This window comes from Acipenser ruthenus, chromosome 11 (assembly GCF_902713425.1).
Source record: "Acipenser ruthenus chromosome 11, fAciRut3.2 maternal haplotype, whole genome shotgun sequence".
NCBI lineage: Eukaryota > Metazoa > Chordata > Actinopteri > Acipenseriformes > Acipenseridae > Acipenser > Acipenser ruthenus.
In genome coordinates, this window is record NC_081199.1 from 39,536,479 (window position 1) to 39,559,061 (window position 22,583).

General features: G+C 39.5%; 1 protein-coding gene across 22 annotated transcripts in view; it reads right to left on the reverse strand.

The window, feature by feature from the left end:
* The window catches only part of LOC117427004 (nebulin-like), an 84,798-nt gene that overhangs the window by 46,400 nt on the left and 15,815 nt on the right, over window positions 1–22,583 (reverse strand). For all 22 annotated transcript variants that reach the window (XM_059033897.1, XM_059033899.1, XM_034045325.3 and 19 more), the window contains 42 exons: window positions 22,433–22,540; window positions 21,790–22,101; window positions 21,345–21,551; window positions 20,786–20,890; window positions 20,422–20,529; window positions 19,644–19,955; window positions 18,918–19,124; window positions 18,402–18,506; window positions 17,889–17,996; window positions 17,443–17,754; window positions 16,673–16,879; window positions 16,225–16,329; window positions 15,945–16,052; window positions 15,212–15,523; window positions 14,479–14,685; window positions 14,167–14,271; window positions 13,156–13,263; window positions 12,480–12,791; window positions 11,691–11,897; window positions 11,196–11,300; window positions 10,924–11,031; window positions 10,457–10,768; window positions 10,067–10,273; window positions 9,289–9,393; window positions 8,752–8,859; window positions 7,941–8,252; window positions 7,382–7,585; window positions 7,152–7,256; window positions 6,916–7,023; window positions 6,433–6,744; window positions 5,829–6,032; window positions 5,599–5,703; window positions 5,363–5,470; window positions 4,605–4,916; window positions 3,955–4,158; window positions 3,753–3,857; window positions 3,547–3,654; window positions 3,064–3,375; window positions 2,388–2,591; window positions 1,814–1,918; window positions 853–960; window positions 62–373 (listed from right to left, as the gene is read on the reverse strand). In XM_059033897.1, coding sequence (XP_058889880.1) covers window positions 62–373; window positions 853–960; window positions 1,814–1,918; window positions 2,388–2,591; window positions 3,064–3,375; window positions 3,547–3,654; window positions 3,753–3,857; window positions 3,955–4,158; window positions 4,605–4,916; window positions 5,363–5,470; window positions 5,599–5,703; window positions 5,829–6,032; window positions 6,433–6,744; window positions 6,916–7,023; window positions 7,152–7,256; window positions 7,382–7,585; window positions 7,941–8,252; window positions 8,752–8,859; window positions 9,289–9,393; window positions 10,067–10,273; window positions 10,457–10,768; window positions 10,924–11,031; window positions 11,196–11,300; window positions 11,691–11,897; window positions 12,480–12,791; window positions 13,156–13,263; window positions 14,167–14,271; window positions 14,479–14,685; window positions 15,212–15,523; window positions 15,945–16,052; window positions 16,225–16,329; window positions 16,673–16,879; window positions 17,443–17,754; window positions 17,889–17,996; window positions 18,402–18,506; window positions 18,918–19,124; window positions 19,644–19,955; window positions 20,422–20,529; window positions 20,786–20,890; window positions 21,345–21,551; window positions 21,790–22,101; window positions 22,433–22,540 — 7,728 coding nt within the window. The remainder of the gene's footprint in view (window positions 1–61; window positions 374–852; window positions 961–1,813; window positions 1,919–2,387; window positions 2,592–3,063; window positions 3,376–3,546; window positions 3,655–3,752; window positions 3,858–3,954; window positions 4,159–4,604; window positions 4,917–5,362; window positions 5,471–5,598; window positions 5,704–5,828; window positions 6,033–6,432; window positions 6,745–6,915; window positions 7,024–7,151; window positions 7,257–7,381; window positions 7,586–7,940; window positions 8,253–8,751; window positions 8,860–9,288; window positions 9,394–10,066; window positions 10,274–10,456; window positions 10,769–10,923; window positions 11,032–11,195; window positions 11,301–11,690; window positions 11,898–12,479; window positions 12,792–13,155; window positions 13,264–14,166; window positions 14,272–14,478; window positions 14,686–15,211; window positions 15,524–15,944; window positions 16,053–16,224; window positions 16,330–16,672; window positions 16,880–17,442; window positions 17,755–17,888; window positions 17,997–18,401; window positions 18,507–18,917; window positions 19,125–19,643; window positions 19,956–20,421; window positions 20,530–20,785; window positions 20,891–21,344; window positions 21,552–21,789; window positions 22,102–22,432; window positions 22,541–22,583) is intronic.

The window sequence follows — 22,583 nt, forward strand, 5'->3', positions numbered from 1 at the left end:
TGTAGTGTTATTAATCAAATTTCTTAATTAGTCATTCAGCTGTGAAAGAATATGCACTCACGTCACTCTGGAGTTCATAGGCTTTCTTTGCCTGGATGACGTCGTTCTGGTCTGGCAGACACGTCCACTTGTGCAGGAGGTGTTTGTAGTCGATGTCGCTGACCTGGATCTGGTTTTTCTTAGCCAACTCAAAGGCCAGCATGTCTACTGGCAGGTTGAACTTAGTCTTGGACTTGTCAAATTCCTTCTTGTACTCTGCATCACTAGCGATCTTGGCCGAGTGTACAGCCAGGAGAAGTAGGGGGTCGTCTTGGATGCTGCGGGCTCCAATGTGGTGTCCGGTTTGCTTGCGGAAGCCTTCCTTGTATTTGTACTGTGAATACAAAGTTTCAATTTAACTGAACAGTTCATGTAATATATTACTTTAGAATCCCAGTCCCTTTAGCCATCTCCAGTCCCTCCAGATCTTACTGATAAACAGCTAAATACAAACTATAAATATGGGGTTGTGTGAACAAAAACAAAGCATTCCGAGGGGCAAAATGCAGAGGGAACAGCACTGAGGCATCATTATCCGGAAAGCAATAAGTCACATGACCACAATATGGCAGCCATATTAGGTCAAAAAGAAGGATACTGTTACATTCTTGACTGAGAAGTTTCCAGTACATTTTAAATATGTAGTTGCCATCTTAAATGTTTATTGTGAGATATGAGCAGTTCAAGAAGTGTCGATGACAGATTTACAAACACACATAGGCTTCCTGTACAGACGGTCTATACATTTCTCACCCTGCCTAGCTCTGATGTCTAACCTTTACTGTATTTCAGAGGAACCCAGTGTATACTCACATCACTGGCGATATCTCGAGACGCCCTCGCAGCTTTAATTGAAATTGCGTCGGCTCGCAGATCGTAACCCTTCTTGAGAGAGTCATTCCAGCCTTTTTTGTAAAGTTTCTGAAATAAAAAAATGCAATATTAAAAAAAAAAAAGCAATGGCACTCTAATTCACTAATGGAAATTCAAATCGCAAGTATCGTGCCTTACCTGAAAATAGGGCATTTTCTGCCTATTTTCTGATAAAATGAAAAAATGAATGCCCAAGGAGAAATACATACCATGCTAAAGGGGCGAACCTGAATCTCTGATAATCAGGGAGACGTGACAAGGCTAATAAACACATCTGCATTTCTTGCATTGACATATGTTTGAAACAGTAACACTTGTAAAGCAAAGGCGAAAGTGGTACTTCCTGTTTACAAAATTCATGGCAGCCTCTATCAGATGCATTCTGTTACTTGTTATACACACTTTGCAACAAAGGATTGTTTAGTTGTATTGCTGTGTTTTCAAAAAGATATTGTGCTACCGCAATGTGTTCTACTTTAAATATTAACATTACAAAGCTATCATAAGCAGAGGAATGCTGCAGTAAGGTTGTTTTCAGGAGCTTAGAAACAGCTTTACAGACCAGGATGAAATTGGCAGCGATTTTTCTATGTACATTAAAAATAAATAAAACAATTAAAAAATCTGTTTTTCCAAAAGTAGCATTTTAGCAGTTTCACCCTATAAGCAGGTAAGGGAAGGTATGTTCTTTAAATGCACCATTTAATTTGGCGGGAAAAATGTAGTTTTTTTATAAACTCCATTCATTATTTAAAAGCGGAACAAACTGACAATTCAGGATTTACTGAAATAATCAAACACTTATGAAAACTGCAAAACAGATCATTATTTTAGTAATTGACAAATGAAAGGAAAGCATGTGACACAGAAACTTTTTTTTTTTTTTTTTTTTGCTAGGTACCTCGCTTATGTTGATGGAGTTACTCTTCGCCAGCACAATTTCTGGTGTATCTGGCATCACATGAATATGCCTTTTCTCTTTCTCCCAAGCATCTCGGTACAAATGCTGCAATATAAAGCACAAAACAATACATTAGCTTACAGTTCAACTGCTGCATTTTGTATTATTACTTTCAGTTACACTCATTAACAATATTAAATAAAAAAATGAATCTCATTGCATCCAGACACAGTTTATTACTATACATAACCATAGTTATTACCAAGCATAGGAAAAGTCTGTTATTAAAACACACGTCATGCTCTTTGAAATTTCACTAGAATTTGAAATATAAAGCACAGCCAAAAAAATAATTACTAAATCACAATCAGCTATTACTTCGATGAACTAAACCCCCTCCACACAAAAATAACACTGATCAATCAATTTTGAAAAACAGAATACTGCATTCCTGCCTGTAGCTGTATTTCTTTAATATGTCGTTTTTAAAAGCCAAAACCAACGACTTTAAATTTGCTCTAACCTTATAATAATATTAATAATAATATTAGCAAATGATGGAAGGTATTCTTACATCGTTGATATTCTGCGCACAGGTCTTGGCCAGGACCATTGGGACAGAGTCAGTGAGGCTGGTAAATTTAAAATTGTTTGGGTGCTGACGGTAGTTGCGTTCACTGAGAATTTCTCCAGCTTTCTTTGCTTTCACCACGTCCAGCGAACCAATTGGAACCCATCCAATGCCTCTCATCCAATCCATATCCGCCTTGTAGACAGCCTGGAAGGGAAGAGGCTCACTTCAGTTAGCACACAAAATCCACAGTGTCTTTTTAAATGTATTTATTATATGTAAAAGCACATTTTTTCAGATTGGGTTTTACAAATGAATGCTCCAAAAGAGATGTCTTACACTCTTCTGTACTGTATGTTTTAAGCTATTTCTTGCATGTAAAACTTTAAAGGGTCCTAATGCAAATAATTTCAATGGCATAACCCCAGCTGTAACAAATTGGTTGCGGGTACGATCTGTACATCTATTGATGGTTGTAGATTTGTGCTTGCTTTATGTCATTCAAATAGTTGTATTCCTTTTTAAAATACGTGCCTTTGCACTTGTTGATAAATTCAGCCTAAAATATTTTATTCCTTAACTGTGGAGCTCAACATTTAGTCAACACGATTGACTAAAACAATGTGCTTGATAGAGAAAGGTGAATCGGGTAATAGAAATATTCCTCTTTGATACTCACGTCGCTCTGGAGTTCATAGGCTTTCTTTGCCTGGATGACGTCGTTCTGGTCTGGCAGACACGTCCACTTGTGCAGGTGGTGTTTGTAGTCGATGTCGCTGACCTGGATCTGGTTTCTCTTAGCTAACTCAAAGGCCAGCATGTCTACCGGCAGGTTGAACTTAGTCTTGGACTTGTCAAATTCCTTCTTGTACTCTGCATCACTAGCGATCTTGGCCGAGTGTAAAGCCAGGAGAAGTAGGGGGTCGTCTTGGATGCTGCGGGCTCCAATGTGGTGTCCGGTTTGCTTGCGGAAGCCTGCCTTGTACTTGTACTGTAAGAAAATAATGTGAAGTCTTTCAATGATTAATTCTTAATATACATATCAGAACTAAAAAGTGTACTTTAACTTACCCCACTGGTGTTGTATTTCTGCAAGATTTCTACAGAACAGACACCATTTTTTTGTTTGTCACTTTCATAAAATAAAATAGTAATAACTTACGTCACTGGCGATATCCCTGGAGGCTCTGGCTGCCTTGATTGAGATGGCATCGGCACGCAGGTCATAGCCCTTCTTCTTGGACTCTTCATTAGCAAGTTTGTATTGTTTCTAAGAAAAGAGACATCATGCACGGTATATAAAAAATGACTTTAAATGATTTTATATACAAAAGAAACTTTGTTTTACTGGTATTTGATATCACCCACCTCACTGGTGTTGATCTTGTTCTGTTTGGCGAGGATGATCTCTGGAGTATCGGGCATGACGTGAATCGTGGTCTTATCCTTGTCCCAGGCCTCAGTGTACTGGCGCTGTAAACCAATATTAAACAAACATATTAGTTGAAGACATATTATATAAACTGCATAAGATAAACGGTATGGCAAGCTAAAGGTAAGGATAGCTGACCTTGTTCATAGTTTGTGCATTGTTCTTTGCCAAGACAATTTCCATGGAGTCTGTCACGCTGGTGAATTTGACGGTGCTTGGATGTTGGCGGTATTTCCTCTCGCTCAGGATCTCTCCGGCCTTCTTGACTTTCTCAACATCGAGTGAACCCATGGTGGACCAGCCAACACCCCTCAACCACTGCAAATCCGCCTTATACGCAGCCTGGGTACAGTCGGGTTAAAGAAAGAGAGAAGGAAAGTCTCTTATGAAAAAAAATCAGGACCCTGGAAAATATCTCTAACAGTAACTACTAAATATAACATAAACAACATATATTGTACACTACCTGGAGCTTTTTTTCATTTGTAACAAAAAAAGTCGCAGAACAGTTCAAACTCATGCTTGTCAGTCTTATATGCCTGGGTAGTCATAGAACATTTTTTTTTTTTTTTTTTTTTAGGCTCCGTGACACCGAATATGTTTTATTTAATTAATAATTTATTTATTTTGTATTTATAGAAAACGTGCCTGGCAATTCAAAATCAATATTTAATTTGTTAATAATTTTTGTGCTTCCTTTTCTTATTGTTCTTATTTGCTGAGCTACTGTAGTGTTATTAATCAAATTTCTTAATTAGTTATTCAGCTGTGAAATCATTTGCACTCACGTCACTCTGGAGTTCATAGGCTTTCTTTGCCTGGATGACGTCGTTCTGGTCTGGCAGACACGTCCACTTGTGCAGGAGGTGTTTGTAGTCGATGTCGCTGACCTGGATCTGGTTTTTCTTAGCCAACTCAAAGGCCAGCATGTCTACCGGCAGGTTGAACTTAGTCTTGGACTTGTCAAATTCCTTCTTGTACTCTGCGTCACTTGCGATCTTGGCCGAGTGTAAAGCCAGGAGAAGCAGGGGGTCGTCTTGGATGCTGCGGGCTCCAATGTGGTGTCCGGTTTGCTTGCGGAAGCCTTCCTTGTACTTGTACTGTGGAAAAGAAAACAAAGTATTTTTAATTAGATTCACCACGTACTATAACTGATAATTAAAATATTTTTAACCCTACTGTAATACAATTCTGCTTTTACTATCTCAACACTGCATAGCTCTAAAGAAGTCTAAGGAAAATACCTCCACCCAAGACAGGGGGCGAGTTAACTGGTCTGAGTCTTACATACCAGTATGTCCCTAGATCATTTTTGTATGAACTATTGCCATACAAGACACTGAAGCTATTTGATTAGTTATATTGACTTTTTGCAAAGTTACTTAATACAAAGTTAAGTAGGATTCCAAACCTACACACATATGGACACCAGCCTCATTGGGTGTGTCCATATGTGTGTATATTTCTCAGTGCAGACAAAATGCACAATTATATTGTATATCATTCTCAATTACAGAAAAAAGAAATGAAAATAGTGATAACTTACGTCACTGGCGATATCCCTGGAGGCTCTGGCTGCCTTGATTGAGATGGCATCGGCACGCAGGTCATAGCCCTTCTTCTTGGACTCTTCATTGGCAAGTTTGTATTGTTTCTGCAGATATATAAATCACTATTTATTGCAGAGTCCAGTTCCAGTTTAATATGGTGTAAATCAACTAAACTGAAAAAGCATCTTCATGTGTAAACTATTGCACAAAATCAAGACAAAAGAGCACTTACCTCACTGTAGGTGACTTTGTTTTTTTGTGCCAACGTGATCTCCATTGAGTCGGGCATGACGTGAATCTTGGTCTTGTCTTTCTCCCAGGCTTCAGTGTACAATTTCTGCAGAGAGATTGTGAAAATAAGTTATTTCTTAACATGCACCAGATTCTCCACCATGGATAAGAATGACAAATTATAATTATTACTATTATACTGGAAAATCTGCAGCAAAATAAAATGTTTACCTTGTTAATTGTGTGTGCGTTGGCCTTGGCCAGGGCTAGTGGCATTGCATCAGTTTTGCTTGTGAATTTCCACGTGCTTGGATGTTGGCGGTATTTATTCTCACTCAGGATCTCTCCAGCCTTCTTGGCTTTCTCAACATCGAGCGACCCGATGGGGGTCCAGCCAATGCCCCTCAACCACTGCAGGTCAGCCTTATACACAGCCTGGGTACAGCCGGATACAAAATAAATGCATACATTAATTCAGGATCCCGAAAGATAGCTCAGTAACAGAAGGTAAATATAGCATAAACAACATATATTGTACAATACTTGCCGAACAGTTCAAACTCATGTTTGTCAGTCTTATATAGCTGAGTAGCATCATAGAACTGCTTTTTTTGTTAATTTTCAGCCTCCCTGACATCAAACATGTTTTGTTTATTTTAATTTTTTTATGTATAGCAAAACTAGCATGGCAATTTAAAATTAATATTTAATTTCTTAATAATCTCAGTGTTTCCTTTTTTATCTTTCCTAATGACCCTTTATTTGTTGAGCTACTGTAGTGTTATTAGTCAGATTTCTTAATTCCTCACTCAGCTGTGAAACAAGTTGAACTTACATCGCTCTGGATGTCATAGACCTTTCTGGCTTGGACAACGTCGTTCTGGTCTGGCAGACACGTCCACTTGTGCAGGAGGTGTTTGTAGTCGATGTCGCTGACCTGGATCTGGTTTTTCTTAGCCAACTCAAAGGCCAGCATGTCTACTGGCAGGTTGAACCTAGTCTTGGACTTGTCAAATTCCTTCTTGTACTCTGCGTCACTAGCGATCTTGGCCGAGTGTAAAGCCAGGAGAAGCAGGGGGTCGTCTTGGATGCTGCGGGCTCCAATGTGGTGTCCGGTTTGCTTGCGGAAGCCTTCCTTGTACTTGTACTGTAAGAAAATAATGTGAAGTCTTTCAATGATTAATTCTTAATATACATATCAGAACTAAAAAGTGTACTCTAACTTACCCCACTGGTGTTGTATTTCTGCAAGATTTCTACAGAACAGACACAATTTTTTTGTTTGTCACTTTCATAAAATAAAATAGTAATAACTTACGTCACTGGCGATATCCCTGGAGGCTCTGGCTGCCTTGATTGAGATGGCATCGGCACGCAGGTCATAGCCCTTCTTCTTGGACTCTTCATTAGCAAGTTTGTATTGTTTCTGCAGATATATAAATCACTATTTATTGCAGAGTCCAGTTCCAGTTTAATATGGTGTAAATCAACTAAACTGAAAAAGCATCTTCATGTGTAAACTATTGCAAAAAATCAAGACAAAGGAGCACTTACCTCACTGTAGGTGACTTTGTTTTTTTGTGCCAACGTGATCTCCATTGAGTCGGGCATGACGTGAATCTTGGTCTTGTCTTTCTCCCAGGCTTCAGTGTACAATTTCTGCAGAGAGATTGTGAAAATAAGTTATTTCTTAACATGCACCAGATTCTCCACCATGGATAAGAATGACAAATTATAATTATTACTATTATACTGGAAAATCTGCAGCAAAATAAAATGTTTACCTTGTTAATTGTGTGTGCGTTGGCCTTGGCCAGGGCTAGTGGCATTGCATCAGTTTTGCTTGTGAATTTCCACGTGCTTGGATGTTGGCGGTATTTATTCTCACTCAGGATCTCTCCAGCCTTCTTGGCTTTCTCAACATCGAGCGACCCGATGGGGGTCCAGCCAATGCCTCTCAACCACTGCAGGTCAGCCTTATACACAGCCTGGGTACAGCCGGATACAAAATAAATGCATACATTAATTCAGGATCCCGAAAGATAGCTCAGTAACAGAACAGTTCAAACTCATGTTTGTCAGTATTATATAGCTGGGTAGCATCATAGAACTGCTTTTTTTGTTAATTTTCAGCCTCCCTGACATCAGATATGTTTTGTTTATTTTAATTTTTTTATGTATAGCAAAACTAGCATGGCAATTTAAATTGAATATTTAATTTCTTAATAATCTCAGTGTTTCCTTTTTTATCTTTCCTAATGACCTTTTATTTGTTGAGCTACTGTAGTGTTATTAGTCAGATTTCTTAATTCCTCACTCAGCTGTGAAACAAGTTGAACTTACATCGCTCTGGATGTCATAGACCTTTCTGGCTTGGACAACGTCGTTCTGGTCTGGCAGACACGTCCACTTGTGCAGGAGGTGTTTGTAGTCGATGTCGCTGACCTGGATCTGGTTTTTCTTAGCCAACTCAAAGGCCAGCATGTCTACTGGCAGGTTGAACCTAGTCTTGGACTTGTCAAATTCCTTCTTGTACTCTGCGTCACTAGCGATCTTGGCCGAGTGTAAAGCCAGGAGAAGCAGGGGGTCGTCTTGGATGCTGCGGGCTCCAATGTGGTGTCCGGTTTGCTTGCGGAAGCCTTCCTTGTACTTGTACTAAGGAAAGAAAAACATTTACCAAAAACTTTAACAAGTGCAGTATTCAGATGTTTAACCTAATCTACCTACTACAGCCTGTAAATAGGAAAGACCAACCCCGCCTTCCACACCCAAGCATTCCTCTTTGCAACCTTATCTCTTTACCTTAAACACCCTACCGATACAAGGGCATAGGAAATATGAACTAGGCATGTCAAAACCTGTGCACCTACCTTATTTAAAAAACATATCCTAAACCAATGCAAGGGATATGGCCAGTACATATAGGAGGGAGGAATAACATACACACAACTGTATTAAATAGGGCTGTCATTCCACCACAGAGTTCTGCACTGGTTTCCAACAAGCTTTGTGTGAAGTTCATCCATGTTTTAATGTAAAAAGCATGACGACCCAGGACAGCAATGTTGTATTTGTTCAAATGCATTACATTACTTCTTAAAAGATCTCTTTATTACTGTCATTATAAAATAAATAAAAATCCAATCATTCTTACATCACTGGCAATGTTACATGATGCCTTAGCAGCCTTGATAGAAATAGCATCAGCTCTAAGATCATATCCCATCTTCTTTGAATCTTCCAGCGCCAGTCTGTACTTTTTCTGAAATGAAGTAATAAAAATAAATTAATAAATCAGAAACCAAATAAAAACAAAGGAAAAGAAAACTATAGAACACATTAATACAGCTTTATATCAATAACACTGTCTGCCATCTTGTCTAGTTTATGTTTGGAAGGAAATATAAGTCAGCAGCCAAAAAGCTTAAAACCAAAACCATTCACTGTATTATTTTACAGTACTGCACCGGCCTGTTGTTGAATTCAGAGGTTTAAACTTCAGGGCTGGTAACCACTGTTTCCAACAATTGATACCTGTAGACCATTTCAGAACTCCTAAGATCGTATACTCAAGGTGGGGTACTGCTACTCTGTGAATGTATGGGTGGTGATGAAAGATGCAGTTCACACATGAAGCAGTACTAATTATCTGTCCATTTTATTTATTCCACACCATGCTGCTGTGTAGTACCTCACTGGTGTTGACAGCGTTGAATTTGGCCAGGATGATTTCAGGTGTGTCAGGCATTATATGAATCTTGGTCTTCTCATTTTCCCAGGCTTCACTGTACAGTTTCTGTTAAAAAATGTAACATCAAAACATTATTTGTAATATATTCATTATCACTACTACTACTACTATTACTACTTAGTAATAACAATTGCTGCTGCCATGTTAGAGTTTTTCTTTGCTTGTAAGAAAATACAGTACAGCTGGTCACCATGCCCTAAAAGACAACATGGCCCACAGTGTGCAGAAACTCATCCTCACACTTAGAATTACCTTTAAGAAGTATTTCAAATCATCAGGTATTAAATAAATCCATTGATTTCATGTGTTGATTTCAAAACACAAAAATCTGTCCTTCCCTCATGTTTACAATTGACTAACACTCAACAGTAAATCACTTCCTGTTTGAGTGTTTAAAAGCCGATTGGAAGGTTATTTTACTCTCACCCGAGGCACTGACATTTTTACTTCCATTTACGGCCTTGGCACACTGGTATGGCAGTAAAAATGTCAGCGCCCTGGATGAGTGGAAAATAATCTTCTTTTAAACACTCAACGTGGATTTGCCATTGATTGTTACTCAGTTGTAAACATGAGGGAAGGACAGCTTTTCGTGTTTTGAAATCAACACTATCCTTGGTTAAGCAGGTTTGAGGTCAAGGTTAAATGTGACCTGCACTACCCAGGCTGTGAGAGCTGTTCTGCACTACTGGATTGTACTATGAAGAATGACACTTACCTTGCTCATTGTCTTAGCATTGGCCTGAGCAAGGACTACTTCCATGGAGTCAGTGACGCTGGTGAATTTAATGGTGTCTGGAGGTTGACGGTATTTCTTCTCGCTCAGAATCTCCCCGGCCTTTTTGGACTTCTCAACATCCAGCGAGCCAATCGGGACCCAACCCAACCCTTTGAAATAGCTGTTGTACTCAGATTTATATTCATTCTGAAAGACAAAAGAATAACATTTATAAGTGGAGAATGTCAGCCATGTCTTCACAGTAAAATGAATTAAATATTTAATGCAGAATATTAATAAAGAAATATACCTGTCCTAATCTGTTTTTAACCATAAAATACCAAGATCATTGCTTGAAATTATATTTTTCTTTGTCTATTCACGACTTACATCACTCTGGATGTCATAGACCTTTCTGGCGTGGACAACGTCGTTCTGGTCTGGCAGGCACGTCCACTTGTGCAGGAGGTGTTTGTAGTCGATGTCGCTGACCTGGATCTGGTTTTTCTTAGCCAACTCAAAGGCCAGCATGTCTACCGGCAGGTTGAACTTAGTCTTGGACTTGTCAAATTCCTTCTTGTACTCTGCGTCACTAGCGATCTTGGCCGAGTGTAAAGCCAGGAGAAGCAGGGGGTCGTCTTGGATGCTGCGGGCTCCAATGTGGTGTCCGGTTTGCTTGCGGAAGCCTTCCTTGTACTTGTACTGTAAATAGAAACGTACAAGGAAAACAATGTTATTATTTTTTTGATCATCTACTAAAGTATTGTAAAAGGATGTCCTGAACTTAAAGCAGTTGCTTTATTCCTGAAATAATTGGAAACTACGAAGCTTGAAACAAAGCAAACAAAGGTCCATACGTCGCTAGCAATGTCCCTGGAGGCTCTGGCCGCTTTGATGGAAATTGCATCAGATCTCAGGTCATATCCTTTCTTCTTAGATTCCTCCCAGGCAAGTTTGTACAATTTCTGAAATTTAAAAGACAAAAATGTAGTACATGAAATAGCATTTATTGTATTACATGTATAGCTGTTAAAATGAAAATGAGAAGCGACAGGTTTGTACATGACAAATGCACAGTAAGGGTTAGTGATGCTGCTGGCAGGTGTTAACATTTTGAATATGTACACACCTCACTGATAGCCACTTTGTTCTGCTTGGCTAGCACGATTTCAGGCAAGTCTGACGTGACGTGAGTCTTCCCTTTCTCAGCCTCCCAGGCTCCTGTGTACAGATGCTAATGGAATAAAAAATAAAACATGAATAAATGAATCATATTCTAATGTAAAAGAAGAAACAGTGTTTATTTTAAGGAAAATGCAGAAGCAATTCCCGTGCAAATGGTTAACTTAGACTGCAGTGTTAAAAACGCAGCACTGTGATGTATGTAACGGCACGAACAGACTGCGGAAGATAAAAACAAAACTTCAATTTTTTTTTTTTTTTAAACTCAGGGCTTTTTAGGTCACAATAATCATGGCTCTGAAAAAGCTTGTTGTTTTTTTTTTTTTTTTTTTTTTACAGTTTCCTGTAAGAATCATATATGTTCTCGGATGTATTGCTATTGCGTAATACCATGCTCTACAAAGATGCAGGGGGGTGTAAAATGAAGGTCTTCATCTCTTACCTTATTCATGGTCAGCGCATTTGCCTTGGCTAGCTCCAGGTCCACGGAGTCGGTTACGGAGGTGAACTTCACGGTGCTAGGGTGCTGCCGGTACTTCTTCTCGCTCCTGATTTTAGAAGCGTTCTTCGCTTTCTCCACTTCCAGGGAGCCTATCGGTACCCAGCCCATGCCTTTAAACCAGCTGTTGTAATCGCTTTTGTAAGCATTCTGAGGAAAAAAATAACAGGTGCAGATTTCTTAACATACAGACTGCTAACTCTATACTAGCAATCGCCCAACCAAATCTGCAGTATGTTATATTTAGGGCTTCTGATTTTCGGTTTTAACCGATAAAGCCCGATAAAACACCCCTGATACAAAAAAAATGAAATCGGTAGATAGCCAATAAACACCGGAAAACACCTGAAAAACTGTGGAAATGGTTAATCAATTCATGCTGACTTTACCCTATTCCCATTAAAAAATAAAATCTACTACAAAAATAATAATAAATACATTTCCCAGTGCTGCTGGGCAATGTCCCACCTTCCTGACTTGCATCTATCATTGTTTGTTCCTGTGTTCTTTGTTTTGTGTATTAAACATGCACATATGCACTTAAACTGCAGCTTCCTTGTCTCTGAGTCTCTTTCCTGCCAATGCCATCTGGGCCACAGCCCTAGCCTGTTACATGGCTAAATATCCATGTCTTCAGAAGCAGGAGTCAAATCCAATTCATACGCCACAATTGGCTTTCTATCCCCTACGTTTCATACATTCACACCAGCATGAGAAGGAGAAGACGCTTACATCACTCTGAATGAAGTTCATATTCCGGGCCAGTTGCACATTCATGGAATCAGGGAGGAGGGTGTAGTTGTGGAAGTGCTGCTTGTAGCTGGAGTTGGTTATGACAGCCATGGCCTGCTTGGCCTGATTGACGCTGACCGTGTCTGCAGGAGTGTGGTACTTGGTCTTGGACTTCTCGTAGTCCTTCTTGTACTCGCGCTCAGACTGCATCTTAGCCACGTTCATGTAGTGGACCAGCTTGGGGTCGTCCTGCAGGCTGCGGAAGCCCACATGATGGCCTCTCGCCTTCTCATAAGCCAACTTGTACTTGTACTGTTATGTTTTTAGAAACAGTTTATTATTAACATGGTAGAATACGCAGCAGTACTAAAATACATAAGAAAACATTCAGAAAGACAAAAAGTTTGCCAAAGAATTTTACTGTTTTCTATGTAGCAATGAATGTATTTGTGGTTACAATTCAACAGATCAATGTTATTTGATCAGCAATAAATAAATAAATAAAAAACAGGAAAACCAATAAAAAAATGATATATGGTATATTCAGAGTGTAAATATATGAACATAATGCAAAAGCAGAATTATTTAAATTTGTGTCTGCCAAAAGAGGTCTGGGAACATTGAACTGTATCTTAAATAGCACAGAACAGAATAAAATGAAGTCCAAAACACATACGTCACTGGCGATGTTACTTGAAGCTTTAGCAGCCTTGATTGCAATAGCATCCACTCTCAAATCATAACCCTTCTTCTTAGACAATTCCATCCCCAGCCTGTACTTTTTCTGAAATTTAGGAATAAAAAAATAACAAATCAGAAACTAAATAAACACATGTAAAGAAACATACAGATCACATAAATACAGGTTGATCTCATTAATGCAAAGATGTTTAAATATACTTGTGATTTGGGGTCGACAGCAAGTTTGAGCATGTGATTATACAGAGATACAGTTTAAAGACTTTAAGAAAAGGGAAGGTAAGGTACTGTACAATGCATTCGTTAAAAAATCATTCACAGCACAACGTTTCGTAACCAGACTAGCTGGAGGCTGTGTGGTCCAGTGGTTAAAGAAAAGGGCTTGTAACCAGGAGGTCCCCGGTTCAAATCCCACCTCAGCCACTGACTCATTGTGTGATCCTGAGCAAGTCACTTAACCTCCTTGTGCTCTGTCTTTCGGGTGAGACGTAATTGTAAGTGACTCTGCAGCTGATGCATAGTTCACACACCCTAGACTCTGTAAGTCGTCTTGGATAAAGGCGTCTGCTAAATAAACAAATAATAAATAATAACAATACTGCACTGAGCTTGTCCTGCTAATACTGACGTGGTATTTGCAGTGCACTGAACGTGATAGGACTACTAGCTTCTGTGACATTTCATTTAACACGCACACACACACGCCTTCAAAATATTTGTATTTTAATGTGGGTTAATACATAATCGACTGTGTACATTAGTTGCAATAACACTTACTGACTCCTTAAATATGATGCTCTAACACAGAAATGCAGTATATCTACTCTCTTAGTGAAGGCAAATAGGTCTTGGCATACAAAGATAAGCTCTAATTTGTTTCACCAGTCTAACAAAGCTCAAGACACATAGCACAATACTGTATAAGGATACCTCTCCTCTGAACTGCAAACACGATTCTCCAGGGAGAGCGCAATCTGCTCATACTCACCTCGCTCATTACAATGGCATTTGCTTTAGCCAGAACAATTTCAGGTGTGTCGGGCATGACATGGATAGAGGTCTTCATTTTGTCCCAGGCGTCTGTGTACAGGTGCTAAAAAAACAAAAAAAAAACAAAAAGAAACATTTTACTTAAAATATTGTACTGCTGTAATTATTTGAAAATTACAACCATGTCTGATATTAATTGAGACGTATTGTTAAGCTAAAATAAAAAAAAAACATTTTAAAAAATTGCATACGTTATTCAATTATTATTATTATTACTATTATTATTATTTAAAAATACAAGAACACTGACCTTGCTCATTATCTTAGCATTGGCCTGAGCCAGGACTACTTCCATGGAGTCAGTGACGCTGGTGAATTTAATGGTGTCTGGATGTTGACGGTATTTCTTTTCGCTCAGAATCTCCCCGGCCTTCTTGTTCTTCTCAATTTCCAGTGAGCCGATTGGGACCCAACCTGTTCCTTTGAACCAGTTGTTGTAGTCAGATTTATACGCGTTCTGAAAGAAAAAAAATATATATATTACATAGGTTAACATTCAAACTCATATTTATATTATTCATATTACAGAAACACTTTAACCCTTTAAGGTACAAGGGACATATGTGTCCCTCAAATAAAATGAAGCTAACTTTCTTATTTTTGCATTGAGGTACACAACCCAGGGTTTACAATTTACTGGCAGGTTGGATCTGGTCATCTAAATAGTCAGTTTACTCCTCGTGATACTTGAGTCACTCTCAAGAGCATTTTAGGAAGAAACCGTTTGCACAACAAGTGTGCCATTCCTTGTGTACCTGAAGGGGTTCATATACAAACTAAAAGATTTGTGTATCCAGACATTTCAGAAACACAGTCAATGCTGAGTAACCGATTAATGCTGGCCTTTACTGTATTAACAAACAACACGTTTATAACAAAGTTATTAAGTGCTTGTATTTGACCCAACGACTGCTGCCTTTATATTTATATGTAGAATTAGATTTCTGAATTAGTTTATTTGCTAGAGCTACTCCAGTACTTACGTCACTCTGAATGTGCATCATGTTCCTGCACAGCTCCAGGTTCATTGCATCAGGCAGAACCGTGTAGTGGTTGAAATGCTGCCTGTAGCCAGTATTGGAGGTCACATTCTGCGAGTTCCTGGCAGCAATGACACTGAACATGTCTATGGGAGTGTGGTACTTGGTCTTGGACTTCTCGTAGTCCTTCTTGTACTCGCGCTCAGACTGCATCTTAGCCACGTTCATGTAGTGGACCAGCTTGGGGTCGTCCTGCAGGCTGCGGAAGCCCACGTGATGGCCTCTCGCCTTCTCATAAGCCAACTTGTACTTGTACTGTGAAAAGATAATGCTGTTCAATACACCTTACACGATATACATTCAACATGTAATATGTACACTCAACCAAAACGTGTACAAGCACATATGAAACAGCTGTACAGTATGTGCAGTATCTTGCTGGCTATTTTACTTCAGAATATGGTTCAAGACTTCAATGTGTATTGATGTGTAGAGCGCATTCAATATATGAAAACAATGTCATTCCTTGTATATATCTGTATGTGTTTATGCTGTCTGGGTATATACTTATAATATATTCCTAAATCAGCGTGAATAAAGGGAAAATACATTTCAATCTGTACTATTACTGCCTAGTGACCCCATACTGGCTGTTGAATAAGTACCTGAGCAGAGTTTATACTTTATTACTGTACATAGATTCACTGATATGTGAAGAAAAAAAAGCAACACTCACGTCACTTGCAATATTACTGTTAGCCTTAGCAGCCTTGACTGAAATGGAATCAGGTTTGAGGTCATATCCCTTCTTCTTCATTTCTTCCAAGCCTTGTTTATAGGCTTTCTAAAGACGAAACACAAAGTCAAAAACAAACACATGAAAAGAATGTAAAGTACCTTCCGTTAAACAGTATATACAGGCTTGTGCCTCTGTTAATATTGGAATATTGACCTAAACAAAATTCTTATAGATTGAAAGATAATGCTAATCTACAGAATTCAATTTGTTAGCATACCTCGCTGACATTGATCTGGTTGGCTTTGGACAGAATTATTTCAGGAGTGTCCGGCATGATGTGGAGCTTGGTCTTCTCCTTGTTCCAGACATCTCTGTATGCTCTCTGCAAAAACAGCAGCAAACAGTGGATTACATGTTATGTTGATTGATAGAATGGGTATTGAAGCGGCAGTATTAGACTAACTTGAAATTCCTTTTTAGGACATTCTTCAAAAATGTTGCCTCCCTGCACTCTACTTGTACCTATCTACCTATTTGTAGTCCTCCAGACTAAGCCAGCCTAAAGTTTCATAGGTCTGGTTATAATTTACCTTGAGAATAGATCTTGCAGCACCAATGCAACTAGGAAACAACATTGTCAAGGCTGTATGGGAAGCACTCGTGGGCTGTATCTAACCATATAGGGTCCTACACCTTTAATACTTTACAATAGGAATACCACGTACCATATTCATTGTCTGAGCATTAGCCTTAGCCAGAACAAGGTCCATGGAGTCCATCAGTTTGCTAAATTTCAAGGTTTCGGGGAGCTGACGGTACTTCTTCTCGCTCTTGATTTCAGAACCTTTCTTTGCAGTTTCCACTCCAAGAGAACCGATTGGCACCCACCCCATCCCTTTAAACCAGTTGTTGTAATCACTCTTGTATTCATTCTGATGAGAGTGAGAGAGAGAGAGAGATATCAAAATACAAGTTACTAATGCACATCCTTACAATGAAGGAAGACAATAACCCAAGTTTCTTCTTACAGTACCCCTGATTTTCTTCCCAATTTAGAATGTCCAATCATTTTTTCCCGTCACCGCTGCAATTTTTCCCACAGAACTCAGGGGAACTGAAGGTTCAGTGGGCGTCCTCCAATCCCACGACCAAGCCAGCTTCCTCTTCTACACCCAGGAACTCGACAACGAAATTCAGCGAGCTAGCGGCCTCTGGAGGACAAAGGCCAGCCCTGCAGGTGTCTGCTGAGCTCACTGGGCACCTGACCTGTAGGGTGTGCTGCAGCGCGACAAGGAGAAACAGTTCCTTCCAGTTTTGCCTCCCAAACCTGCGGGAGTGCCAAGGCCAATGGGACGCTTCCTCTGGAATCCCCAATAACCCAACTTTTAAGGGATAAGTAAAGCAGTATGCATAAAGGTTCTAAATATTATTGACATTAGAACTTAAACCATGGTTCTGGTGGTACACTATATATGACAACATTCGGACAACTTACATCACTCTGAATGCGCATCATGTTCTGGGCCAGTTGCACATTCATGGAATCAGGGAGGAGGGTGTAGTTGTGGAAGTGCTGCTTGTAGTTGGAGTTGGTTATGACAGCCATGGCCTGCTTGGCCTGATTGACGCTGACCGTGTCTGCAGGAGTGTGGTACTTGGTCTTGGACTTCTCGTAGTCCTTCTTGTACTCGCGCTCAGACTGCATCTTAGCCACGTTCATGTAGTGGACCAGCTTGGGGTCGTCCTGCAGGCTGCGGAAGCCCACATGATGGCCTCTCGCCTTCTCATAAGCCAACTTGTACTTGTACTGAAGAAAGAAAAAAAAAAACATATACATATTGTTATTGTGCATTTCAAATATATTGAGATTCAGGGTTTCAGTCTCACTAACGTTATACATTTACCTTTTGAGTAAAACAAAAGTAATAAATAAATACTCACATCACTGGCAATGTTTCTTGAAGCTTTAGCAGCAAGGACAGAAATTGAATCTGGTTTCAAGTCATATCCCTTGGCAAGATGCTTGATCCAGCTCTGCTTGTAGTAAGACTAAAAGAAAAACAAAACAAGTCATTGATGAAAGCTTTAAATCACTGCTTCAGAGATCCAACTCATGTATTTTCACTCTCTGAGAGCACAAATGTTGTCGAATGCACAACAGCAAAAGGGTTTTTGTGGAAACTGTTAAATCAATATTCCAATGTATTGCATGGCAGTAACATATGGGGGGCCATGGCCAAACCATGACCAGCATTAATTCATAAACCAAAAAAAAAACAATGGTTTGTTCAGGTTGGGAAGCAAATTACAGCTTTGTGGGCCAAATGGAAAATTGACTATGATGATGATGATGATGATGATGATGATGATGATGATTGTATCAGAAAGCTCAACAACTGCACCCTCTTTCATGTGTTTTTAAGGCAAGCAACCAGCACGTCTGGAATAAGTTACCTCACTGATATTCAAGGCGTTGGCCTTAGCCTGTAAAAACTGCGGGCTGTCCGATGGCAGGTGGTATTTATGCTTCAGTTTCTCACCAGGGGCTTTATAGGTGATCTGGGGAAAGAAAATGAGAACAGCAAACGGTTAAGTACATTTCTGGGAGACCTGTGGTGTCATCCCTTTTTAGCTGTATCTTTCATTTATTATTCTTTTTTTTTTACCTCTGCTGACTGTTCAAGTTTGCACCTCTATCTGTTAACCCTTTGCTGCCATTCTCTCCACTATCAACCCAAACTACTTTGTTTTGCCTTTTGGTTGAGTGCTATGAGTTTTAGCTGCTTGTTATAAAAATGTTTAATCTGCTTCACTCATTTACCCATTGCAGGATGAATTATAATACAGAGTAATGCAGCATTCAGTCCAGATGGTGTATATTATATGTGTGATACAATATGCAATACTGTAAGTAAAGACTATTTGTTATGCCTGCTTCAGTGGTTAAGCATTTTCTTGAAGGTCCCGTACTTCACTGAGTTGTTTGCTGTTGCTTGTTGCAAGGACCATGTTCATGGAGTCAGTCACGGAGGTGAATTTGATGGTGTCTGGGTGTTGCCGGTATTTGCTCTCATTCAGAGCTTGCCCTGCCTTCTTTGCTTTCTCTACATCCAGCGACCCGATCGGGACCCAACCAATACCTTTGAACCAGTTGTTGTAGTCAGACTTATACTCATTCTGCAAGAGAAAAGAAAGCACCGTCACACAGCGAGTAATCTTTTAACCCTTTCAGTCTGATCTTAGCAAAGTATGTTTAGATATTCCGTCGCAAATTACGTTAGAACCTCATGGGGCTCCCAGGTCCCATTCTGAAGTAGTATTAATAGATATAAAAAAAAAATTCCTGTTCTCAGGTATACTCAATATAGGAGTTCCTTCTTCAGCTCAACAAAAATATTTCAGGACTGAAAGGGTTAATAAACGTTTAGACTAGACGTCTTTATAAGTGTTGGTTCTAGGATTACCTTTTGCAGTACATTTAGATATTGGATACACCCTTGACCATAGTATTAAAATTCATCAATCAAAGGAAAAAAGCATGTTTAAATACACAATGTCGCTAACAATTTGTGTTTCAGGGCTTCTGAACTCCTTAAACAAAAAGGTATCTTTATAATCATAATGATAAGAGGGCTGGGTATGGTCGTGGTGCAGCATAGTGTATGAGAGCGTGGCTTGGATGAAGAGCGAGCTTACGTTACTCTGAATGCGCATCATGTTCCTGGACAGCTCCACGTTCATGGCGTCGGGGAGAAAGGTGTAGTTGTGGAGCAGCTGCTTGTAGCCGCTGTTGGTAGCCACTTCTTGAGATTTCTTGGCTGATGTGATGCTGACCATGTCTACAGGAGTGTGGTACTTGGTCTTGGACTTCTCGTAGTCCTTCTTGTACTCGCGCTCAGACTGCATCTTAGCCACGTTCATGTAGTGGACCAGCTTGGGGTCGTCCTGCAGGCTGCGGAAGCCCACGTGATGGCCTCTCGCCTTCTCATAAGCCAACTTGTACTTGTACTGCAAAGAGATGAAACGTTTCACAATTCATCAAGACACTTCACAGGCTGATAGAATCTTGAAAATCAACAGCACTCTATTCATGTTCTTGTTATTCAATTATATTGTTTCAAACACATGACAATTTATTTCTAAATACACAATAAAACAATATGTATTAGACTAAATTGTTTTAATTGTAAAAAATAAACTAAATAACAAACCGTTTATGCAGAATTGTTTATATAATTCGCCCAATCTAGAACAATGTAAAATGTTTTTATTATTTTGGCCCTATAAAAAAAAAGAAAACTGCATGTAAAATATCCCAAATGTTATCGTGGTAACTGGTATTTAAAATATCTTTAAAATATAATTAGCTTTAAAATATGAATTACTTTAGGGGTTTATCAAAGGTGTGTAATATGTTCAAGTGTGCGTGTATGTACTGTACTGGAAGCCAGCAGCTGCTCGGTACTGTACTTACATCACTAGCAATGTTTCTGGATGCCTTAGCAGCAACAATAGAGATAGCATCCTGTTTCAGGTTGTGTCCTTTAAGCAGGCTCTTGTTCCATTTCATTTTGTAGCATTTCTGCAATAAAAAGAGTCGGTTTTAGTGTTTCAAATCACATATTAAGGTATGATGGCTCTCAATACATTTATATCACCCACTGCATGTCCTCACCCACCTCACATTAAACATAGCAAGATGTTACAACTAAAGTACGTATTGCTAGCAAAGCTAATCATGTACATCTTACCTAACGTGAATTACTATGGTTTCAAATGTCTCACCTTTTCCAATACAAAAGAGGCATCTATTAGGGTAAAGGTTGTGCAGCACTTACCTCACTGATGTTAATGGCATTGCATTTAGCCTGGATTAACTCCGGTGCGTCGGCTGGGAGGTGATACGTGTGCTTTATCTCTTCAGCGCCAGCTTTGTATTCTTTCTGTAATAAGAAATGAACTGCATTACTCCTAATGACATGCAAACTATAGAAGCATATTAATATACCGTAAAAGGCTGTTGGTGTTTTGGGGGGGTTCTACCACTGAGGGCAACATGAATACTAAATGTGAACAGAAGCACTGTGGCTCAGTTGTTAAAGCTTAGGACTGGGTTCCAGAAAACACTGGTTCTAAAGCCAAACCCAGCTGCTGACTCACACTGTCAAAGTAGGCACGTCAAGTTTGAAATGCTCACGCTATGGCTAGATAAATAAAAATGGCCTTCAAATGATTCAGTTGGGCTGTGACTACGGTATTTGTTTTGTTTAACAGCATGCAATATGGAACTAGGAAGCCCACCGAGTTCTGGATGTGCTATCAATGAAGCCCAGGCTGGGGAATACATCTACAGTATTTACAAAACTGGATGGAAGACAATCCTTTGACTTGACTCACGTCGCTGAGCTGGTGAGCGTTGAGTTTAGCCTGAACCATGACAAGGGAGTCGGTCACGCTGGTGAACTTGATGGTGTCGGGGTGCTGTCTGTACTTCTTCTCATTCAGGGCTTCCCCTGCCTTCTTGGCCTTCTCCACATCCAGAGAACCAATCGGGATCCACCCTGTTCCTTTCACCCAGTTAGAATAATCAGCTTTGTATTCATTCTGTGGAAAGAATGGAATGAATACAATAAACAGCAATTTGTTTAATTACAAAAATACATTATCAAAGGCACTCACTTCACATCGTTACAAAAAGACAACTTCATTTGTTTCTTTATTTTTACTGTCTACCATATAAAAAAAAAGAAAATGAAGAACTAAATAAAGTCATCTTAATTTTACAAAATGCCATTGCTTAGCTTTTCAACCACGTAAGACAATCCGATTTGGGTTCACTTACATTGCTCTGGATTTGCATCATGTTCTTGGAAAGCTGCAGGTTCATGGCGTCGGGCAGGAGGCTGTAGTGATGGATCAGCTGCTTGTAGCCGGTGTTGCTGGCGATGTCCTGAGCCTTCTTAGCGTTTATCACGTTAAACATGTCTATGGGAGTGTGGTACTTGGTCTTGGACTTCTCGTAGTCCTTCTTGTACTCGCGCTCAGACTGCATCTTAGCCACGTTCATGTAGTGGACCAGCTTGGGGTCGTCCTGCAGGCTGCGGAAGCCCACATGATGGCCTCTTTGCTTTTCATATTCCTTCTTGTACTGGAACTAGTGAGAAACAAACAAGGAACAATGTTAAATTTAAAGAATTTCATTAACCAAAACTTTTCATTTCACCGGCTCTTAACGTAGTCATTGATGCAATCCTCTGGTTCACAAGGCTGCCTCATTGACACAATGTAGCAAAACATTTACCGCAGACCATTTATAGCCACATTTATAGATGTCAAAGTTTAAGAAAATAGCAGCGTGGACATACAGATTATTTCTAAACTGTTCTCAAATTAGTACCTAAAGTTAGCTTCAATCAAAGTATGGGAAGATATTGCAGTGAGAGCTTTGGCCATGTTCCTTTAAGAATGGGAAGATAAGCACTTACATCACTAGCAGCCTTGCGAGCAGCCTTAGCAGCAATAATAGGGATTGCATCAACCCTGAGGTCATAGCCTTTGCGAATCGTATCCTTCCAGTCAAGAGTGTAGCAGCTCTGCAAGAGAACAAAAAACATTGCAGTCAAGATGGCAAAAATA